Raw genomic sequence first — 22,924 nt, forward strand, 5'->3', positions numbered from 1 at the left:
GGGGTCGTGGGGACTGTAGAGGGGAGGGAGAAATACTCAGAATTGCTTCCCTCCTCCTCCTGATGTCAGCTTAGCAGTACTACTGCATACAACCAAAAGTATTTAAACTAGGAAAAGGGAGACAGGGTCATGGGAAAGCCTGCGAACATTGTGGCTTATTATATTACATCTTCAGAGTCACAGCAAGACACTGGCAAAATTTTGCACTCTGCATTCCCTTTTGAAGTTTGCGTTTCTGCCATTCTCTGGTGTACTGAGAAGTTGCGACTGGAGCGTCTGCACTAGTCTGTCTTTTTTAGCATTTCATCCTCTAGCTGTAAAATAGCTTCTTAGAGCAACAGTCTTACTGCTTTAATGTCTCTCTTCAGGTGACGGAAATATTTCTCTAATACTTGTGCTATGTGTTGCTTGTTTCTTGTTGTTTCGCTTTATAGGACGTGTGCGGACCAAGCTTTCAGCACCCTCTATTGGCATGGGAAACTCAAAGACAGATTCCAGAGGCCGTAGTCGAACAAAAGTTGTGTCTCAGTCTCAGCGTATGTATTTCTATGTTGTCGTTCTTACTCTCTTAATAAGATTAAGCCATATGCATAGTGTACAATCATTGACCAAAGGATATGGTCAAGTATATATATATTTAAAAACACTACATACTGAGTTGTTGTTCTGTGCCATAGGTTCATCATCGCCAGACAAAAATGAAGGTATTTTTTTTTTCAGTGTTTCAGTGTTTCGGGTCAGTAGTCTGCATGCTTTTGGAGTCTCTTATAGTCCGTGTGGTGTTATTTTGAACAAGATATTAAAATGAAAATTTACTTTAAAAAAAAAAAAACCACTAAGAAATTATTCCTGTGATTAGGGGTTGTGAAATTATTCCTGTGATTAGGGATTGTGATTAGACTATATGGAGACCTTACAAATGAAGGTGCATCGTGAAACAGTGTCATAATTGCAGATTTTAATACAGAGAATAAAGAGTGAATTGATAGTCTATGTTCATGATGCCATAGAAAATATATGCAGCATGTATAGGATGAGAGAGACAACTAGATTTTGTTTCATTATTAAATGGTCATTTACTTAATGAGACACTGATTTTTCCTGTCATTTTAACATCAAGTTTGGGTTGCTTTAGGTTTAATGTGACTGTTATCAGCTTGATTTTCAAATACTGGTGTTGGAAAAAGGCTATACAACATTGATCTCAGCTCAATAACAAGATGCACCCATACTCTCACTTTAGCACCAGGGAAGAAAGATAAGGGGTTGTCATCCCTGCATTTCTTACACCATAAGGAATGTTTACTACACACCTACTGCAGCCCATTTATTTTTCCCTGCCTACCTGAGAAGTGTAACCTGTAGATATTGATGGATGTAAATTCCAAAGGTGTAGGGGCATAGTTCAGTGAGATTTTTCTCCACTTCACAAATGTAGAGGAAATATTGCCAGTGTTTTTGGATACCCATAGAAGATAATATGCAAATGAGGAATACCCTAGAGTATGTGGACAAATGTCCCTATAAAGACAATAAAGGCAATTTTATTAGCATAGAAACTATTAGAAAACTATATCAGACTCTCCCTAGCTGCAGTAGAGGCAAAGTGTGATAAAAATAACTGAGAGCTGAGTACTGTATTATGATTTAATTGTTGTCATTTTAAATGCAAATATTTGCAACTGCCCATCATCTGCAGGTGCCTGGGACTTTATGTATATAAAAGAAGACTCGTTATTGGTGTACTTTAATAATTGCTTTATTTCATTCCAGGAGATTGCTTAAAGGGTTAATTCCCTAATGTTAATTATGTGGATTTAGAATGTGCCTCTGTTTTTCTTTCCATTCAAAGCCCTTTCTTTTGGCATTGTAAATAATATGTTGTGTGGGTTTGGAATTCAATCTTAACACTCTGCTTTAAGGGTTTAATATAGCATACAAATGGTGTGTTCTACGAGATATAAAAATTGCACACGACGAAGCTAACTGTAACCCAATAATGTAAGCAAGAAGAGATCATTGTGATAGAGATAAGCTCAATGCAACAAGACAAAACAGTTTCATTTGCTGTGTTCTGCAATGGCAGCTATTGGCCCCATGTTTTTGCAAAATCTTGCACTCACAGTGCTAGAAGGCGTATCTTCATCACTTTAATCCTAGTGGATTTTAAGAGTTGGCTTCGCTTCTGAGCTCATAGCAAATCATCAGATTATGGAGACTTTATGAACTACGTCACTCACTAGCTACCCCATGTCTTACGTTTGCACAAAGTGTTGGTGATTACGATAGGCATGTTTGCAAGCTGAATTATACTAATTATAGAGCTTCAATTAAGTGTAGCTTTTTGTTAATTATATAGTCAATTCCCACATTTGGACAATGAGTCTCAGCTTAATAAGCCAAGATATGCATGAGCTTCAGGCACCTGCAGGAAGCTGCAATTAGTCATAGTTTATTGTTACATTAGTACTGGGAGCTATGGTTAGTGGCTTCCATACAAGCCAGGCTTGTTTGCACAAAGGCGTGCAGATGTGCCTAAAGCTCACACACATCTCTGCTTATTAAGCAAATTTTGATGATCCAAATGTGACCAATGACAACCCTGGCATTGCTGCTGCATAATGTGTGATAAGCCCCTAGTACTATTGCAGACATGTATGCAAAGGGATCTCAATATGTGGTAGTTAATGAAAAACTAGTACTTTAAGTGACAGTGCTATCACATTTTATTTATGCAGTATTCTCATTCTGAGACTAGCTGGTTAATTATAGCATGAGCTCACATAGCCTGCAGTTGATAAATTAAGTGCATGTACCCATTTTGTGTATATAACAGCAGTATTGCTCATTCATTGCAGAATAAAAACAATATGGTTAGGATAATGTAAATATAAAACAAAATTGCTAGAGACTTAACATATAACCCCGGGAGAGCTTGTTGCTTGCTTGGTTCCAGAGCAGAATAGTCCCTGCTACCTCGAAAGAGGCAATGATCTAACCACTTTGCTGAGCTTGAACCTTGACAGTCACTAGGGATGAGTGGTTCCTCTGTTGAATAAATTGGTCTGAATGCAGTGGCACTCAGCCCTGAATGTGCAGGTACACAGGCTCAAGGTGCTTCCAGATCTAACTCTGTCATTGGAAACCCATTGTAGCCTCAGAATCTATAAGCACATTTTCCAGCTGCATTTTGTATAACAGCTTCTACCGTCCCTGGGCTGGGAGAGCTTGACCACAGCAGTTGAGGAATTGGTGACTTCAAGATTGGATAACTGCAACGCGCTCTTTGTGGGGCTTCTCTTATGCTTGATCCGGAAACTGCAGTTAGTGCAGGATGCTACAGCAGGAGTGGGGCACTGTCAGCATATAGCACCTGTGCTCAGATATCTGCACTGGTTTCCAATTTGTTACTGGGCTCAGTTCATGGTGTAACTATTATTATAAAGGTGAAGGTACCCCTGACTGTAAGGTCCAGTCGTGGACGACTCTGGGGTTGCAGCGCTCATCTCGCTCTATAGGCCGAGGGAGCCTGCGTTTGTCTCCAGACACCTTCCGGGTCATGTGGCCAGCATGACTAAGCCCCTTCTGGCGAACCAGAGCAGTGCACAGAAACGTTGTTTACCTTCCCGCCGGAGCAGTACCTATTTATCTACTTGCACTTTGATGTGCTTTTGAACTGCTAGGTTGGCAGGAGCAGGGACCGAGCGACGGGAGCTCACCCCGTTGTGGGGATTCAAACCACCGACCTTCCGATCGGCAAACCCTAGGCTCAGTGGTTTAGACCACAGCGCCACCCGTGTCCCCTTAACTATTATTATATAAAGCCCTTAAGGCTTTGGACCAGTTTACTTGCAGGGTCGCCTTGCCCCCTATGGGCCCACCCAACCACTTTGATCTGCAGAATTGGCACCATTACAGGTGGCACATATTACCTGTTCCACAGTTATAAGAAACTGATCTTTGAGTGTGACAGCACCTACACTTTGGAACTCTCTGCCTATTGACATCAAGCCAGGTTCACTATACAATTTTTGGTACATAATTAAAATACTGTATTATGGTTTTGGCAAGCCCACCCAGACACATAAATATTGATTGTTGTTATTGTTTGTTGTTATTATTGCTTAATTAACCATCCTATACCCAGTGGGCTCAGGGCAGTTCATGTGTTTTGTCCTTTTTATAGTTAATTATTTTTAAATATTGTTAGTTGTGTTTAACTATTATTTCTTGTAACTGCTTAGAGTTTTTACTACAGTCAAGTAGTATATAATTTTTGTTAAATAAAAATAAGCAGGCATCTTACAAGAAGATAAACTTGTAAGCTTTTAATCTAACCATCTTGCTTAAATTATTTGTGGATAGTCCTTTATAAACATTATGGAACATTCAAGGATGTTGGTGTATAAAATCATATTTAAAACTTTAAGGAAAGTTAGATATGTGATTATAATATGTATTTCAATTGTATAAATAACTAAAATGGGCAAAGTATGATAAAAGTAACTTTGAACTGGGAAGCTGCCTAAAAATCCAAGAAGACACTATTTTTAATATTTGAAACAATTTACGTGCATAAGCTTTATTATTGCTACTCTTCAATTTACTCTAAATGAAATGTTTTAGGATTTCAGGTGGTTGTTTCTAAAATGGTCTGTGTAGATTTGCCATTAAATGTCTGTCTATCTGGAATATTATAAATGAAGGAGTGAAAGCCACATAGGTTTTTCAGTGGCAATGGATTTTGAGGGTATTGAAAGTGTATTTCTTTTCACCATGCAGTTCTGCAGTTGAGAACCTTCAGTAGTGATAATAATTAAATATTCCTATCACCCTGGCAGACCGTGAAAGCTTGTCATTCCTCATAACTAGATCAGTAATGGCGGACAACCTTTCTCTAAGACAGTTTGCTACCACTATCAACTTTCTCCTATCACAGGGTGGCCTGCCTGATGTTGCTGGACTCCAGTTCCCAGCAGCCCCAGCCAACATGGCCTACTGATCAGGGATAATGGAAGCTGTAGTCCAGCAACATCTGTGGTTACACATGTTCCCTAGCCTTGCCGTTAGAGGAGTGTTGGGTGTCTGTGTTTGCGCCCACTGTTCTGCGTCGTGAACGGAGCTCAGCACAGAGATTTCTCAAGTCATCCACCCGAAAACAAAAGTTTGAAAATCTCTGCCGTAAACAAATCTTCACCTGTGTCCCTATAGCTGTCATTTCATATTCTTTAACTATTGGGATGGGCCTGCAATAGCATGGTGGAATCCCCATTTAATCATGGCGGGTTTGTTTTGTGGCCAGCAACCATTTAATCTTGTGGGTCCGTTGTGGAATCTTTGAAAAGAACTAGAGCAGTAATGAAGATGTTGACCCAAGTCTGCATGGTATTCTTCAACTATTTCATGAAGATTACATGAAAGCCAGCACTAAGGTGTGGTGGTGGGCTTTCCCACTCTGGTTGTCTTTCCATACGCACAATGACATAAATATAAAAGTAAGGCCAGGGGCATGTAGATGTTACAAATGCTGCTTTGAAATTCTTGTAGTCGGGCACTCATCTTTGGTTGTTCCTTTACAACTTCTGCATGCATGCCAGATACAATTTTTTTGTATCTTTCCCCTCTTCTTAACCCACCCCATTTTGCTTTTCCTTCATTGTATTATCCAAATTGAAGAACTTGTTACCGTTTCTTCAGCTATTAAAGCTTGCACTTAAAATTTACTTGGAGTGAAGATATCCAAAGATCTCGATCCAGTGTTTCAATTAAATTTGCTGATGAATTTATGAATGCGGTGCAGTTCTTTGTTCGAGAGCTGAAGAACTGTAATTTTGCAGCTTCTGTTTTGTCTGCTTCGTTTATAAGCACCTGAGCCTGGTGGAGGCTATGAAAATGCACTGCTTTTTGCGCTAACCCTCTTGTTGCATTCCCCCCCTCTTTTATGTGAACTGACTAAAGCCTTTTTATTTCCATTTGCCATCCATTGTTAATCTGCTCTGCTCCCTCCCTATTCATGGATTTTATACCCTTACCCTACTCCTGCCTTTACACTTGTTCAGGATCACAGTCTGCTAATCCACAGTCTGGTGGTAAGGCTTTTCAGATTTTGTGTGTGCATCATTGTTTGTCCATCCATCACAACAGGATCCTATTCAGCAGAAGCAGTCAACATTTACGCACGTAGGTTAAAATACCCCTGCCAAAAGAAATACCTTGAAGAATCTAAAGGCACATAAGTTTTAGGAATTCAGATGAACAATTGAGCAGCCTCAAGAGCCAGGATTTAGGGACAAATTTTATGATGCTCCAAGCTGAAATGGTTGCAACCATTTTATAAAGAGAAGCATGCAGTGGCTATTAGTTTTCACACTGAAGATTGTTCCAAATACTACAAAATACAAAATGCAAAATACAAAAACACGTCTAGATAGTAATGGGTGGCAATCACATACATGTAGTGCTGCTCACACGTTCAGTGAAATAAACAATGTGATAATCAGATACGATAGTCTACATGTAGTTTTCATTATTTTTCATGATGAGTATGCATAACACAGGAAACAACCTGTGATTTCATGCTTTGTCGTCCACGACTGGACCTAACGGTCAGGGGTCCCTTTACCTTTACCACAGAATTTAACATGGAGCATATAATTTAGTCTTCTAAAAATCCATTTGTTTCATTTAATATTTTTGGAGGGACACCTTAAATTACCAGGGTTAAAACTTACTCATATTTAGCAACAGGTCTTAAAAGGAGGAACTCCAGTGCCTATGTAATCTGAAGTAAAACTCATTGAGTTAACTGGCCTTGCTTCCAAGTATATATAGCATTTTGGCCTTCAAGTAGTCTGAATGCTATGCAGGGACCCCAAACACGTTTATGCTAAAAAAAAACGTACACAATTGGGTTTCGGTAGACATACTTTTTTTTTGCTGAATAGACTCCTGCCTGAAAGAAGGCATTCTACAGCGGTATTTCCCAAACCTCTGATAGCTGACGTACACTTAAATTTTTGAGTTTAAGTTGGAGACACACATATATCCAAAAAGGGTTTATTGTGAAGGTAAGAATTGCATTTGGCGAATTGTTGCTGTGGACTTGGAGGGTCCTGCCTCCTGCCTTTCTGTATGTTTTTGTTCTATGCGTAGAAGCAGTGGCAAGCATCTCTTGAGAGCAGGTAACTGCTTTGTTGAAAGTGAGTGAATCTTAACAGAATACAGTAAGAGAGCATATTGCCTGCAGATTGCTAATGCTGCTAAGAAGGAGCCAAGGCCAGAACAGGGCATCATACAGAAACACAGTCTCCTTAGTGCAGGGTTGGGGAACTTCATTGAGGTGTTGCTGGAATAAAGCTCCCCTCATTCCTAACCGCTGATGCTGGCTAGTTGTTGATGGGAATTGGAACCCAACAAAATTTGCAGGGCTGCAAGTTCTCCATTGCTGCCCTAGCGATAGTTGCTGTGGACTAAGAGGAGCCTTTACTTCTCACTGCGCACCAGTGTGACAAAGCATGTGGTTTGGGAATTGCTGTTCTATTCCATTAGCACATTGTATCCGAATGGACACGGTGATTCACATAGCATTTGCATGGTGCATTGACTTGCCCCTCCATCCTCCATCTTGATCCTGTTTATATAATGAAGTACATAACGAAATGGATTGTTTAAATGTATGTGGTTATTTTGATTTGTCTTCAAGGATTGGTCATGTCAGGCCATATCATACTACTACAAAGAAATCTACGTGTTAAAATAAAACCAGCCTGTCGCGCTTTTAAAAATGGGTGGGACTGCTGTCCTTCAGCACTACACAGTTACGCTGTAAATGCATTGAAATTGAAAAGTGTTAGGATATCATTATTTACCAACAAGTCACTTTATCTTCACTTGCCAAGTTTGGTTCTATTTTGTGTTAGACAAAGATGTTCAAAGACACAATTTGTACAACGATTTACAGGGCAGTTTGCCATGAGCTTCCACGCTTGTGCTTAGGATACAATGGAGGTTTTCCTCAACTTAGCTTTGCAGACAGGGGTTTTTTGCCACTGCAGAGCTCTTAACAGTGGCTTCTGAAAGTGCAAATAGAAGCTGTCACATCAGCAATAGCCAAAAGACCCCCCGTCCCCCCCAGGACGAAACTGGACCAGACAAGGATCTGTGGGATTCTAAATAGGGCCATCTATCAGGGATAGACGTAGTCAAACACAGAAGAGGAAGAAGAAGAGTTTGGATTTGATATCCCGCCTTTCACTCCCCTTCAGGAGTCTCAAAGCGGCTAACATTCTCCTTTCCCTTCCTCCCCCACAACAAACACTCTGTGAGGTGAGTGGGGCTGAGAGACTTCACAGAAGTGTGACTAGCCCAAGGTCACCCAGCAGCTGCATGTGGAGGAGCGGAGACACGAACCCGGTTCCCCAGATTACGTGACTACCGCTCTTAACCACTACACCACACATGCCTGGTGTTAGTGCAGGGGAAAAAGCAGTTTTATTGCCCTCCCACCTTCCCTAGCCAGCACAACTGACACTACCTTAGATGTAGCCATGGCCCCAGTGCTCTGTTCAGTCCTGCTATTCCCAGCCAGGATTGCAGCCTAGAACATTTGGAAATAGGATGTCTCTGTTTTTATACTCTGTGCATGTGAAACTGTTTATTTAACATAAAGTTCTAACTTGTAAACCTATTGTCAAAGAAAATTTAGTACTTGGACATTCAGGTGTAATTTAAAGAGCTGCTTTAGGTGATCACAAGTTCTTCAGGACATGCACTTAGTTGCCAAATGACATCTCTTTGCAAGGCATCAGAGGCTATTCTCTGGTTTCCCAAGTTTCAGGAATGGCTTATTGGTTAGCACTGATAATTGTTTTTGGAAATGGAGTATCAGCCCCACTGACCTTGGCACCCCAGTCCAATTAAAGTTGGGGATGTTACACAAAATAAGCAGTTTCCTTCCAGCTATGTCTCTGGAGCATCAAGACTCTTGTAATTAGTTCCTAGCTTGTAATGATGCATTAATATGCCCCTAGCAGTTTAATGCGAGTGGTATGTGTTTTAATTATTAAAATTTGGAAATTAGTACTTAAGGAGGTACAAATATTAAAAGCATATTTTGTGCATGAACTAATAAACTTTGCTTTAACACAGCACACATGTTCCAGATTCTATGCTGTTCATTATCGTCAGGTTCTTCCAAACAACTTCTCAAACCATTCCATTCTACCATAGCTGTTTCATTTATCTTGAGTTTTTTCTTTTACTCCCAAGCAGTTATGCATTGGAATGTATAGCTTATGTTTGCTTTGCTTTGCTTTCAGCTGGCAGCCGTTCTGGTTCCCCTGGAAGAGTTTTGACTACAACTACACTCTCAACTATGAACACAGGGGTTCAGAGAGTGCTAGTCAGTCATGCAACAGCACAAAAGCGAAGCAAGATTCCGCGAAGTCAAGGATGTAGCAGGGAGGCGAGTCCTTCAAGGCTGTCAGTTGGTAAGGCTTGCTAGCTTAGTCATAGCTTCTTTCTTTTATATCTCTCACATAGTCACTGAATTCAGGTGATCCGAGTCCAGGTTTGCCGAATATCTGCTTGTAAATTGGGTCTTCCATGTCATAGCCTGAGATTAGTAACACATTAGGTAAAGAATAGTAAGCATCTTACTATTCTCCTCCTTTAGATTGGGAAAGCATACTCAGTAAACAAAGCAAGCTCACTCAATATCCAGTCATCACCTCCCAGGGTAAGGCTTATTTCACACACTAGGTGGTTTTTCCAGCAATGCCCAGTCCCTGTCGCTTAATATATGTATGTGGGAAAGCATTCTCACAGGCATAGGTTTATTGCATGCATGTTTCACAGTTCTAAGTGTATATGAAAAGCATCCTGTGAGAAGCACCTCTTAGAAATACAGAAAATGATGAAAATGAAAATCCTTGACTTTCAGCCTTATCTGCAGGTACGAACATGTATGCCGCATATATTAATTCTGCCCTATTTCCCCCAAAGTTAGATGTGCCTAACTTACATTCACACTTTTAACTATTTTCCAAATGGGCACATGATAAACGTGTGCTTCTGTTGAAGTGTCTGTGTTTTCTCTAAGTCAAAGTAAGGAAAAATGCATATATTTAGATGTCATTCATGCTTTAGAAAAGTGGGGTCTTGTTGTGAAAGGTAACATGTGGGATTGCATTAAAATGTCAACTCTTTCTGTGTCTTCTCCCTTTCTGTGCTGCTGTTGGTCTGTACGCTGAATCATACTAGCACGAGGTAGCCGTATTCCTCGGCCTAGTGTGAGTCAGGGGTGCAGTCGGGAAGCCAGCCGTGAAAGTAGCAGGGATACAAGCCCTGTCCGCTCTTTTGCGCCCCTTGGTAAGTACTTGGAGAGCTTGTTCTGCATGGCTGTGTTTGCCCTTGATTATCTGCTAATATAAGCTAAATAAAGAGATGGCATTTAACGAGACAGTCTATAAAGTCTGGCTGAAGACTTTGCCCATTTGAAGAGCCTAAAAATGCCCTCCGTAATTCTAGAGTGACGACGCAATCCAGAAGTGTATGCCTAGCAACCCCCAAGGTTCTTCCACACATACCAGTTAGCCATCCCTTCAACGCTCTTGCCTCCCAGTTTCTCTTGTAAATGAGAAATCATTTTCAGTGTTACACATACTATTCCCCCCCCCCATAACCTAATCATCAGCTCTTGCACTAAAACCCAAACTTCTTTTGAAAACTGGTGTTCAAGGAACAGTTTGGGAGTTCTTCAGGGTTGATACCTGTTTGGGAGAAACACGCTATAGTATCTCTGATTATAGGTGCACACTTCTGGATTGTTCCCTGGCGCAAATGATTGTAAAATTGATATTCTGAGAATCAAGGTTTGCCCTTTGTTTCTGTGTTGCACATGCTTATCAGCTGTTCCTTCTTACCGTACTAGATTTGTTTTGATTTTCCCCTGTTCTTGATCTTTAGTATGAAAATCATAATGCATTTAATAATTTTATAGTGTAGTAGTGGCAATGCAGTTTCAGAGGACTCGGTTTTTTACCCTGCAAAACCGGCAGATTCACAGCACAGTCAAGAAACAAGTTACAGATAAGGTTTTTTTTCAAAACCTTACTTTAGTGCCTGGCCTGAGAACACGATATTGGCACTGGAAACCTTTCTTCATTTCATAGATACAGTGGTGCCCTGCAAGACGAATGCCTCGCAAGACGGAAAACTCGCTAGACGAAAGAGTTTTCCGTTTTGGAGGTGCTTCGCAAAACGAATTTCCTATGGGCTTGCTTCGCAAGACGACAATGTCTTGCGAGTTCCTGCTGGTTTTTTTTCCTTTCCCCCCTTTTTCTAAGCCGCTAAGCAGCTTATCAGCTGATCCGATCAGCAGATAAGCCGCTAAAAGCCGCTAATCCGTCAATGGGCTTGCTTCGCAAGACGAAAAAACCGCTAGACGAAGAGAATCACAGAACGGATTCTTTTCGTCTTGCGAGGCACCACTGTACTAGTTAACTTCTAGAAGAAAAGTCTTTTTTCATGGACATAGTATTCTAAGTTGCTTATCTGACATTTAGTGGCTGCGTTCGGATGAAACACAAAGCCATTAAACTATAGCTAAGCAAATTAGTCTCTGCATAACCTACTTACTACAGCATGCAGCTCAAGTATTCCCACTGTGCTCCTCCTTTCCTCCAGCAGGGAAACAACCATAGAGCGGTTCACTTTGCACTATGCCCAAACACATGCCCGTTGTTTGTTTTTCTCTAAACCAGGAGTAGCTAATGTGGTGCCCTACAGGTCTCCCATAAACCCCAGCCATCATAAGTAATGGTCATGGATGATGGAGTTGGAGTTGGCTTATCCCTGCTCTGAACAAAGCACAACCATGGTTTGTTTAGAGTGAAACAAACCAGAAGCGCTGATTCAAGGCCTAATACCAGGCCCAGCCACTTTGTGGTTTGACACTGCTTTAAGCTAAAAACATTTTAATCCAGGGAAATTGAATTAACTTCCCTTGTTGAGCATTGATCAGACTTTTTAAAAACTACCTTCAATGGCTTAAACTGCTTGGCAATTCTTTTTCTTATTTTTTACGTTCCCTTCCTAGAAAAAAAAAACTTAGGAGTTTTTTGAGCCACATTTTTCCTGTTTCTGTAAAATTTAGCACTGCAATGCCACTGCTTAACTCAAAACCCTGGAAATCACTCTTCTGTATAAGCTTGCTTTAGTTATCGTCCAGTGGTCCATTTGTTTTAAGTTAAGGCAACCTGTCCTTCAGTCTTTTCCCTATCAATGGGCAAGGAATGCCCATTGATAGCTATGCTACTTTACACATTTTTGATGAGGAAATATCATGTAATCAGGACTTATTTATGTATACTATTAACTTTAACACAATAAATGTTAACACAAAGAACACATTTGTTCCCTGCGCTTTTGCTACACTCCTTTTACTAAGTTATGTCTAAAATGTGAAGGGGGAAGTTGCATGCTGTATGTGATTTACGTAATGAATCAAGTAAAATGTTAATTATGTTAACTTGGAAAAATGAATTCACACATTTTAATTTCAATGTTCACCAGGAGAATTAGAACTTCAAGGTTTCTGTCCTTTTAATGATTCTTAGATACACAGATGGACTAAGGGGGATTTTTTAATTAAACTATTATTAATATATGAAGAGAATTAACTATCAAGTTTTGTGCCAAATGAGGTTTCAAGGTTGACAACTTTGTGAACCTCAAAAAAGATAGGTTGCTTAGCTGAATAATTTTTTTTAGTCATTTCCTGATTTTGCAACAGATGGCTTTAGATTTTAAAAAAATACTAAAGGCGCCTTTAGAATTAGTCTTGTAATTATTACGTTTTTCATGTAAGGCAAATTATTTCTCTCTCCTCTCCAGAAAATGTAACTCGGTCTCACGACCATTAAGTTCGTATGGCGTGTCTTACAATGCTGAAAATTATGTGCATGTCACCAGCCAGTTGAATGCAACTCTTGACATGTGCAAGATTTTCGCACCTACCACAAACATAAATGTTGAATGTTTGCAATAGCACAATTCTGAAGATGAGGATAGTAGGAGCTGCATGCGAGCTCTCTGTGGGCAGGGAGCCAATAATCACAGAATTATTGTACCCTGTACTCAGCGTTGATGTGAATCTGTTCTTAGTTGCTTTTGTCATGAAGCAGTGCTTCCTGGCTTTGCCTAGACCTTGCTCCATTGCGCTCTGTACAATTGTTCTATACTTTACTTTTATAGTAATAGATAGGGTTCATATGATCCTGTTATTGCAGCTTCCAGGCATCACTCCAGATCCACTGGTGCCCTCTACTCTCCAGATGTTTATGGGGCTACAGGTGAAGGATGAGTACACTTTGCTATCATCTGTGCCTTCATCCTGGATTATTTTTACCCCATTTGATTTTTCATGCAGTCTATTTTTTATCATTTTCAGTATTAATTTCTGTACATTATTTTGAATACTCAAAGTAGATAAAAGTGCAAAATGTTTTCCTTTCCTCGCACACACAGCAGTTTTTCTTTAGTTTCAGGTGAATTTTATTGGTTTTTTCCTTTTTATTGGTTTTTCCCTTTCCATTCTTGTATTCTAAAGCTTTATTAATGCATGTAGCTTTATGATATGTAATGCTGTAGGCTGTATTGACTGTGGTTTCCCTTAATTTGCTTCATAGTTTTAAAAAACACCAGTGACAAACACATTTTAGTAGAAAAAAGAAAATAGTTGCTGTTGCTTCAACTCCTGCATAATTATGTATACACAGTATGTTTTTGTTCTTTTTGCCACATGAGGTACAGTTAAATAACTGCATTTAAATTTACTTTAATTTCATTAGGATATTAAGGCCACAATCCAACATGAACATGTCACTGCAAACTGTTTGTGGCAGTGCACTCTTTCCTTTAGAGTTTTGCTGCCTCAGTTAGATAACAAAATAGGGAAATTACTTTAAAAACCGAGCCATTGCATGTCTTTAGCAACAGGAGCTACTTTAACAAACTTGAAGGAGAACTCTAGCTGCACTTGTTTCTCTGGAGTGTGCATGTAGTAGAATTTTCTAGATTATGGCCAGTATCTCTCCTGAGCCATCTGGTTCATGAGGTTTCTGAGAGTGTACCAGGTTTCTATGGCAAGGGCTGGTATTGATGGTAAGCTCTGCATATATTCACTTCCCTTAATAAATCAAGTAAGTGTTCCTTTTGTTGAGTTGAAGGCAAGCAGGCAAGCAGGCAGATTCAGAACAAATGAACCTTTTTGAGGCTTCACCGCTTCCAAATATTGGAAGGCATAAAACTTCTTAAATAGTGGCTTTAAATTTTAGTTTATATTGCATTGACCTTCCCAGGATGATTCTGATTTACGTTTTCTTTTGTCTTATTATGACAGGCACAGGTTTTGGAATAAGTCAGTCAAGTCGGTTATCCTCATCAGTTAGTGCCATGCGTGTCTTGAACACAGGCTCCGATGTGGAAGAAGCAGTAGCAGATGCTTTGGTGAGTATCTTGTCTATCACACACCTGTTTATTTGTTTTTGAGGGGGGGCGACAAAGTTAAAGCTTAGTTTGTATTACTGCCAAATTTGATTATTGGTTCTGCTAAATTACATGGAGCTCCACTTTTGACCGTACGTGCCATTATGTCTCTGTTCCTTCCAACTCACCTACCTTCCCCTCAAAGCCTTTTTTAACAGCTTAATCTTTATTCCCATAGTACATGTAACTGCATTTACGTACATTAATCACTCACCGTTGTTTTCCCTGCTGTCTGGTTTACATTGTAAGCTCCTTGGAGGCAGAGACTGGTCTACATTTTTTCCTGTTTAGTTATTAATTAAATCTATATCCCACCTTCACTTCAAGGAGCTCAAGATGGTGTTCGTGGTTCCAGCGGTGGACCATGTGTTACCGCTGCCCGGGGCAGAGCAGGAAGGGAGCTGCTGCTGCACTGGCCAAGCCCTCGCCACTGGTGCTGCTGCTCCAAATCAGTCCGATCAGACTGATTTGAAGGGGGCCTGACCCAGGAGTGGAGCTGCGGCTGGCTGGCAGCGTTGGGCCTCTGTGGGCTCCCTCACGTGCTGGAGCCCAGTGGAGGAAAGGAGCAGCGCCCCTGGGTCATGCTGTCTTCCTCCCTCCTTGGTGGGTGGTGCCTGTGTCCTCCCCCTCTGTCTTGGCTGGCCCAGGGGTGAGGTGCACACAGACGTCCCTTCGCCAGCCAGAAGGAGAAGGAGCCGTTGCCCCAGCCCCGATGGCCCAGCCCAGGCATGGCTTTCCACCTCGCAGCTCCATCCTCAATAAAGGAGCCTGTTGTGGGGGCGCCTGATTACATCTCCTCGAAAAAAGGGTGTTTGGGTCCACAGTTGTGTATCTAGCTAAAACTGTTATGTTCTCTTTTGTTCCTGGGGCTAAACCCAGCCCTCATTTATAACTAGAGGTAATGACATCTGTGCTTACACTATTTAACCGTTGTCAGCTGTGCTCATAACTTTTCTGTTTCTTCTGTAATGCATTGCGCTCAGCTCTTAGGAGACATACGGACTAAGGTATAACAATCTTTGTTTCCCTGTTAAAAATGCTCAGTGTTTTTAAATAAATACATAAGGTCTGCTTCACTTGTGTCCCAGGTTCACAATTGTTTTAAGGAGCTGAACGTTTCCAAATGATTATAGTTTAAAATGTCGTTGTCCTTTTGCCCTACAGTGTGACTTCCATGTATTCCAAATATTTTTTTAAAATCTAATATAGTTGGACTTGTTCATTCATGCACATTTTGCCTTTATGACCTTAGTGCCCTTGGTGGGAAGGGTTATTGCTTTATATAAAGTACCAGTTGTGTTGAGAGATTAATGTTACAGGCTTGTTTGAACTTTACTTTCCCCTCCCCACCTAGTAAGCACAGCAAGATTTGGAACATCATTTAGCAGTTTCAGTATCTGTACTACAACAGCTGCAATTTCTTTGAACACGCTTTTGATTCTGTTCAATTTATTGATAGTTTTGGCTCTTGCTTTTTTGTTGCTTTTAGTCTGATAACTGTGTGTTTCAATGTGATTGCTGTGTGGTTTTATATTCTGCAAGCAGTTTTCAGTGACACTTTTTGAGGGCAAAGTTGCCCCTTTTTATATAAAGAAATGAAACGATCATGGTTAGAGGTCGTCTCCCTTTCAAATAACCAGAGGGTCTCAGGTTCAGTGCGGTGAGAGAAATGAGATGGGTATGAATCTGGTGCCTGCTCCGGGTGTAGCTGCAGGTGACAATGGCACCAGGGAGGTTTGCTATATGAATAGGCACATGATATTTGCGTAAGAGGCACTACAAATTGGTTATGGTTCCTCAAATGATGCTCTCTGTGTGATAGAAAAAGCCGGTGCGAAGGAGATACGAATCCTATGGAATGTACTCCGATGATGATGCCAACAGCGACGCGTCCAGTGCTTGCTCAGAAAGATCGTACAGCTCTCGGAATGGCACCATTCCTACCTATATGCGACAGACAGAGGATGTGGCCGAGGTCCTCAATCGCTGTGCAAGCTCCAACTGGTCAGAAAGAAAAGAAGGTCTTCTGGGGCTACAAAATTTGTTAAAAAACCAGAGAACTTTAAGGTAGGAAAACCTTTTTAGGCAAGAGATTTTGTAGTTGAGAAAGCTCTGCAGATTCTCTGGCTAATGAATTTTACAGCAGGGAAAAGAAAGTCAACTGGCTTCCTAGTTGGTAACTTGCTAGGTGACGTCCATTGTCCCTGTAAAGCAACTGGCATCAATTTCTTTAAGTGCTTTTGGATGCATGATATTTCCTTCAAAGATGATTGAAAGGTCTCTGCAAGGAATAGATAGCATCACATTTCGCTTTTCTGGAGCACATTCCTTCACACATAGAGCATAAAAATGGCTCTGGATAATAGTAGAGCCATAAAGCACTTTCAAATCTTGACCCTGTAGATGCCATAACAGTGATACCTTAATGGTGATGAAGAGGAAGTATTGGGCCACTGATTTTGATTTATTGTATTTCTCTGCCACTTTTCATTCAAATGAATCTCCAAGCGGCTTACAAACAATAAATAACTGACTCATGTACTCCCTTTCCTACCCCCCCCCCCAAAGTATGAATTCCCCGAGGCCAACCTGCCTTCCTCCTGGCTACACACACACACACACACACACACTCTCAAGGAGAATGGAGATTTGCAGGTAAGCAGCAGTAGACAATTCCGCCCCGCCCCCCGGCAAGGCAGTTGTTCACCCTTACTTGGACTTTATGATTCTGTGCTATAGTTCTGAGTGTAAAACTTAGTATAAGCACGTTTACATTGCCAAACATGTTAATGAATGTAAAATATTTCACCGACTCATTTTTAAAGTTGTTCTAAAGTTGCTCATAACATTACCCTGCAATTTACTAATTAGTCTTATGTCATTTTGGCAGTCGCGTTGAATTAAAAAGGTTGTGTGAAATCTTCACAAGGATGTTTGCTGATCCTCACAGCAAGGTATGTATTTGTTTTGCTCCATGGCGATTATGAACATCTGCAGGGTTTTTAGAAGAATACTGCCATAGATTTAGACTTAAATACTTGGTGGACAGAAAGCACTTCCAAGTGTGTTCATATTATTTTAATTAACAGTGGCTCAATCCTTTAATGGTACAAGAGGCACATGATAAAATCAGATAGTACCTTCTACTGAACCAGTGTTTGTTTCTAAAGGAGGAATATCTACACAGAACTGTTTTTCAGGTCTATAACATTCATTGTACTGTCTAAAATTATCCCCATGGATACAGCTCTGTATTTTTAGAAAGGTCTTCTTCAAGTAGTCAGGAACCCTGGGCTCTTGAATGCAGGGACAATACCCATCCATGGATAGTTTTGTACTTGCATACAGCAGTGCACTAGTGTGTGGAGGAGCAGATGCCACCCCTTCATGTGTTCATGACCTCTTTAAAATTTCAGAAAGTTTAAATAAGTAGCCTACATCTTCACACTATGCCTAAGAACATTTTGTCCAAACCATGGGGATAACCAACTTCTGCAACTGCATCCTGGTTGCTCGCTATTCAAATTCTTGAAATAACACAAAACAGTGTAGCACAAAAAACAGTCGTGATTTTTTAAAGACCAGCAAATTTCATACAGCATAAGCTTTTGTGGACTAAAGTAAATAATCTGAGCACTTGAGTTTCACATTTTGAACTCACTTAACTCATTGTCTTTGCTCACTTCCTGTCTTGGGCCAGTCAGCAGCTCTCAGCCTAACATATGGCTGTCCATATAGAAGGGACGTGGGTAGTGCTGTGGGTTAAACCACAGAGTCTAGGACTTGCTGATCAGAAGGTCGGCGGTTCAAATCCCCGCAATGGGGTGAGCTCCCGTTGCTCGATCCCTGATCCTGCCAACCTAGCAGTTCAAAAGCATGTCTAAGTGCAAGTAGATAAATAGGTACCGCCCTGGCGGGAAGGTAAACGGTGTTTCCGTACGCTGCTCTGGTTCGCCAGAAGCAGCTTAGTCATGCTGGCCACATGACCCGGAAGCTGTACGCCGGCTCCCTCGGCCAATACAGTGAGATGAGCGCCACAACCCCAGAGTCGCTCATGACAAGACCTAATGGTCAGGGGTCCCTTTACCTTTAGTAATACAGGTGTACACACACGACTGCAGGTGTCAAGCACCATCTTAAAAGAAGCGTCACGACTGGACCTAATGGTCAGGTCCATATAGAAGGAAGCATAAAATGACTGTATTAAGGGGACTTAATGTTTGTATCACAGGTATCAAATGTTGGTTTCTTTAACTGGAGTGATGTGTCATTGTACTATAAAGGGTTTGCTGCCCCCTCTCTGCAGATTAGTACAGCTAAGATAAGTTCCCCCTGTGTTTAGCTGAGCTTACTCTCAAGTTATTGTGCACAGGAGACCGATTCCTAAGAAAAGTTATCCTAGGCCTGTAGCCACTGTGGGTTGGGGAACTGTGGAAAGCAGTATGATCTGGGGCCCATTCAGACTGCTATTTTATTGCAGCAGCATTAAAACATTAATAGTGTGTTTGAAGAGAATTCATACTGGGTTGTCCGCACATCACCCTGCTTTATCAGTTCTGTAGTCATTCCCCAATGCTCCAGTCTTATTACATCCACACTTTAATTCCACCCATTCCGTTATCTGTGTTTTCACCATCCTCAATTCTGTGTCCCCACACCCAGCTCAAGTTGTGTTGTGATACCATGCCAGCATACTTTTAATTTTACACTGTGATCACCATGCTAAATCTTTGCTTGATTTTACAAAATAAAAACCCACAGGAATACCAGTATCTGCTATCAATGGAATGTATGTAGGAGTGGCTATGTCACAAAGAATTAAATGGAATTCAGCACATTGCTAGGGCACCAAAGCACAAGCAGTGGGGCTCAAGACTAGAGACACACCCACCCCATCTTCTGGTTAATTAGCAGAAGCTTGACGGATGCGTGGATTCCAGTAACTCTCACAGTCAGTAAAAGTCTCCAGTATAGTAAAAGATTTACTAAGGTATAAAGCACACAGTCCTTTGCTAGCTCCCCAGCAAGGTACAAATCGTACCCGATTTTAGAGCAAAATCTAGTTGCAGCAACAAGAATACACCACACAGTAAAAGTGTTAAAAACGAAAGCAGATAAATCTACATTCCATGATAAAACAGAAAGAAGAATGAGATTAAACTCCCCAGTAGGCAGTAGTATAGTCTGTCTCCAAAGCTTTGAACTTGGAATTCAGCAGATAACACACAACCTAACAAACAGCAGCTGTGCTCTCTGCTTCTATGAGAAGGCTTTCAAACTGAAATGTTCGAATGTTCCAAAATTTCCTGGTGGCTTCTGCACTTTATGAAACTTATTCCCTGGAGGGCCCCCCCCCTTTCATTTTCATTGTTTGTCTTTTGACTGTTTTACTTTTACAGGTAAAATAGTAAGGAGAAGCATAATATTTTTCCTGATTCCTGATAAAACCTGCTCCCACTTTCTAGTGTTCTGCTACAATAGCAACAAGACGCTGTATGCATTAAATGCAATGAGACTTGGAGAGAGTACAGTGGCGCCCCGCAAGACAAATGCCTCGCAAGACGAAAAACTCGCTAGACGAAAGGGTTTTGCGGTTTTTGAGCTGCTTTGCAAGACGAATTTCCCTATGGGCTTGCTTCGCAAGACGAAAACGTCTTGCGCTTTTTGCAAGTTTGTTTCCTTTTTCTTAACACCGTTAATACAGTTGCGACTTGACTTCAAGGAGCAACTCATAGAACGCGGTGTGGTAGCCTTTTTTGAGGTTTTTGGTGATTTTTGAAGCTTTTCCAAAACTTTTCCGACACCGTGCTTCGCAAGACGAAAAATTCGCTAGACGAAAAAACTCACAGAACAAATTAATTTCGTCTTGCGAGGCACCACTGTACCCAATCTCAAATGAACCTACCACAGGAAAAAATGAGTCCCGTTAACTAGAGGGGCCAGGGAAACAAGCAAACGATGGAGATTCTAATTGTTAAAAGCAGGAAAGAAGGAGAGAGGGAAACAGCATTTCTTTAGGACCTCGGGGGTGTCTGTTTCCTGGTGCCTAAATAGCTCTCTTCTCAATCACAGTTCTGTCATCACTCATTGTCTAAAAACACTGAAAGGTGGGAGCAGCTAGGCTCGCTCATCTCACAGAAACCACTTGGAAAGGGAACCTGCACATTTTGTTTCACAACTTACTTTCTAGGAGGACTGGAGACTTTTACCTCTTTTTTTTTTTTTAAGGAACCTCAGATTCTCTGCCCAACTTGCAGGCATTGTCTCTGGTGCAATTGTTCCAATTGTGCCACTATCATCCAAACTTGAGTATTAGATGGCACAGAGATAAGGAAAAACGGTGGTTTGAAGTTCTGGAGGATTATGAACTTTTTAGATATGTGGATTTAACAAATTATGGGGTTGGAATGGAGTACTTAAAAATAAAGTTTAAATCGGGAAAATCTCCTGTGATGTAGTATGACTACTTTACAATAAGGTTCTCAGTGAATAATTACCTGAGAATTAAAACAGTAGGTAATGATATATCAGATTTTGGGGGGGAAATACTAATGTGTTGCAAGGATAACTTGCTATCAAGGATATATAAGCTGCTGCTTAAATATAATACTAAACCTGGATAGGTGGAAGAATTCATAATCAAATGAGTACAAAACACGAATAGGAGAGTATGGGGAAACCTGTAAGGAGGGGGGAGGAATCACATAGGTTCTGTAAGTATTTAAGAGATAATTGTCATATAAGAAAGTGGCATGCTGGCATATAACACCAACAATAAGAAATAAGAAAGTAATTGCTGGAAATGACAAATCAGAATGGAAATTATTATATGTGGTGGGAATGGCAATTTTTTTAAAAAGGGGGGGGGAGTTTTAAGGTGGAATGCAGCTTAGCATTAAGGAAATTGTTCCATCAACACAAGCATTTTGCCCTCTTTCTTCCTTACACACCCTGTTCTTGGAGATACTCCAGACCCTCCAAAGTGGATTTGGGAGGGGGGCACAGGAGGAGGGAGAAAGCCACGTAATTATAGATCTGGGGTTTTTTCTTATTAAACAATATAGATGGATTCCTTAATGAATTAACATAAGTAACTTGTTTCATAAATTTCGCTGGCAGCAGGATTATTAGATGTCAGTAGGTGAAAACAAATGATGCCAACAACAAATGAATGGATTCATAAATTCTGTAATTTTTGATTTAATGGCAAAATTGACTCACATGACCCAGAAGCTGTACGCCGGCTCCCTCGGCCAATAAAGTGAGATGAGTGCCACAACCCCAGGGTCGTCCTCGACTGGACCTAATGGTCAGGGGTCCCTTTACCTTTACCTTACACGAACAAAAGGGGGGGGGACAGACTATAGCTTTTGAGTATTGTACATTCAAATGGAACTTTTAGGGTTTTTTGAATTACTCTCTTCAAATGTAGGATTAACAAATGTCTTAAAATTTAAGATCAGTGATAAAACTTGTTGAAGAGTGTGTGTGTGTGTAGATTGGGATGAGTATGTGTGTAAATATAGATGTGTAAGTATTTATAACAATGCAAATATGTACACAAATACTTAGAGGTTATAGTCACCAGTGAAGGAAATACCTGTCTCTGACCAACCACAGGGTAGGTTTATCTTATAGACCCCAGAATCAGTACATTTTCAAATGATGTTTATGGTTTCTCTTAAAGTGCCCATAATTTTTAGTGAACACTGCAGAAAGTGGTTATATCAGAACACAAAAGTATATCTTGCATATAATTGACATCATCATAGAAATATGATACCTTCAGTGGGGTTTTTTTTGTTTGTTTTTTTGCATATTGCTCTGTCTACTGCTTTGTCAGACTTTTGAATATGTGCTTTAAACTGTAGTTTAATTGAGGCTTTTCATGGCAAACACTGAGGAATTGCTCCCTTATCAGACATGTACTGTAAATTGGAGATCCTTTCTCATGGATCCTTGACTTAACTTGACCATCCATTGCGTTGTGTTGTTTTAGGGTACCGTTAAGGATGCCTCACAATGTGAAATTTTCACAGGAGCACAATAAATTTCCATTGAGTACCCACTAAAATGGTATCATTTGAAGCATATGCATGAAGTCTTTAATCTGGCATGCAAAGCTGAAACATGCTTCAGGCTTCAGGGAGCCATGAGTGGCCTTAGTTCATTGGCACAAGTTTCTGCAGGGTACTTGAGGTTAAACAAAAAGACGTATGTGCACTTCAAATGTTATGGTTATAGTGAGTAATATAATACGTCTCAAATATGTATGTTAAAATTGTAATGCTTGAATCCATCCATACCCAAATGTTAAATAATTGCTTTCAAAAAACTGTATTTTTATTCAGATGTTTTGGTTTTAAAAGAGTGAAAC

The 22,924-nt window shown here is 40.6% G+C and overlaps 1 protein-coding gene across 31 annotated transcripts in view; it reads left to right on the plus strand.

Moving 5' to 3' along the window:
• CLASP2 (cytoplasmic linker associated protein 2) overlaps window positions 1–22,924 on the plus strand; it is a 125,093-nt gene that overhangs the window by 79,763 nt on the left and 22,406 nt on the right. For 7 of the 31 annotated variants that reach the window (XM_082192716.1, XM_082192745.1, XM_082192727.1 and 4 more), the window contains 9 exons: window positions 435–536; window positions 678–704; window positions 9,318–9,488; window positions 10,261–10,368; window positions 13,290–13,352; window positions 14,402–14,508; window positions 15,531–15,554; window positions 16,370–16,614; window positions 17,438–17,501. In XM_082192716.1, coding sequence (XP_082048842.1) covers window positions 435–536; window positions 678–704; window positions 9,318–9,488; window positions 10,261–10,368; window positions 13,290–13,352; window positions 14,402–14,508; window positions 15,531–15,554; window positions 16,370–16,614; window positions 17,438–17,501 — 911 coding nt within the window. The remainder of the gene's footprint in view (window positions 1–434; window positions 537–677; window positions 705–9,317; window positions 9,489–10,260; window positions 10,369–13,289; window positions 13,353–14,401; window positions 14,509–15,530; window positions 15,555–16,369; window positions 16,615–17,437; window positions 17,502–22,924) is intronic. The other 24 variants (XM_082192741.1, XM_082192718.1, XM_082192743.1 and 21 more) reach the window with 9 other exon arrangements.

Source organism: Podarcis vaucheri (genome assembly GCF_965113315.1).
Source record: "Podarcis vaucheri genome assembly, chromosome: 12".
Lineage (NCBI taxonomy): Eukaryota > Metazoa > Chordata > Lepidosauria > Squamata > Lacertidae > Podarcis > Podarcis vaucheri.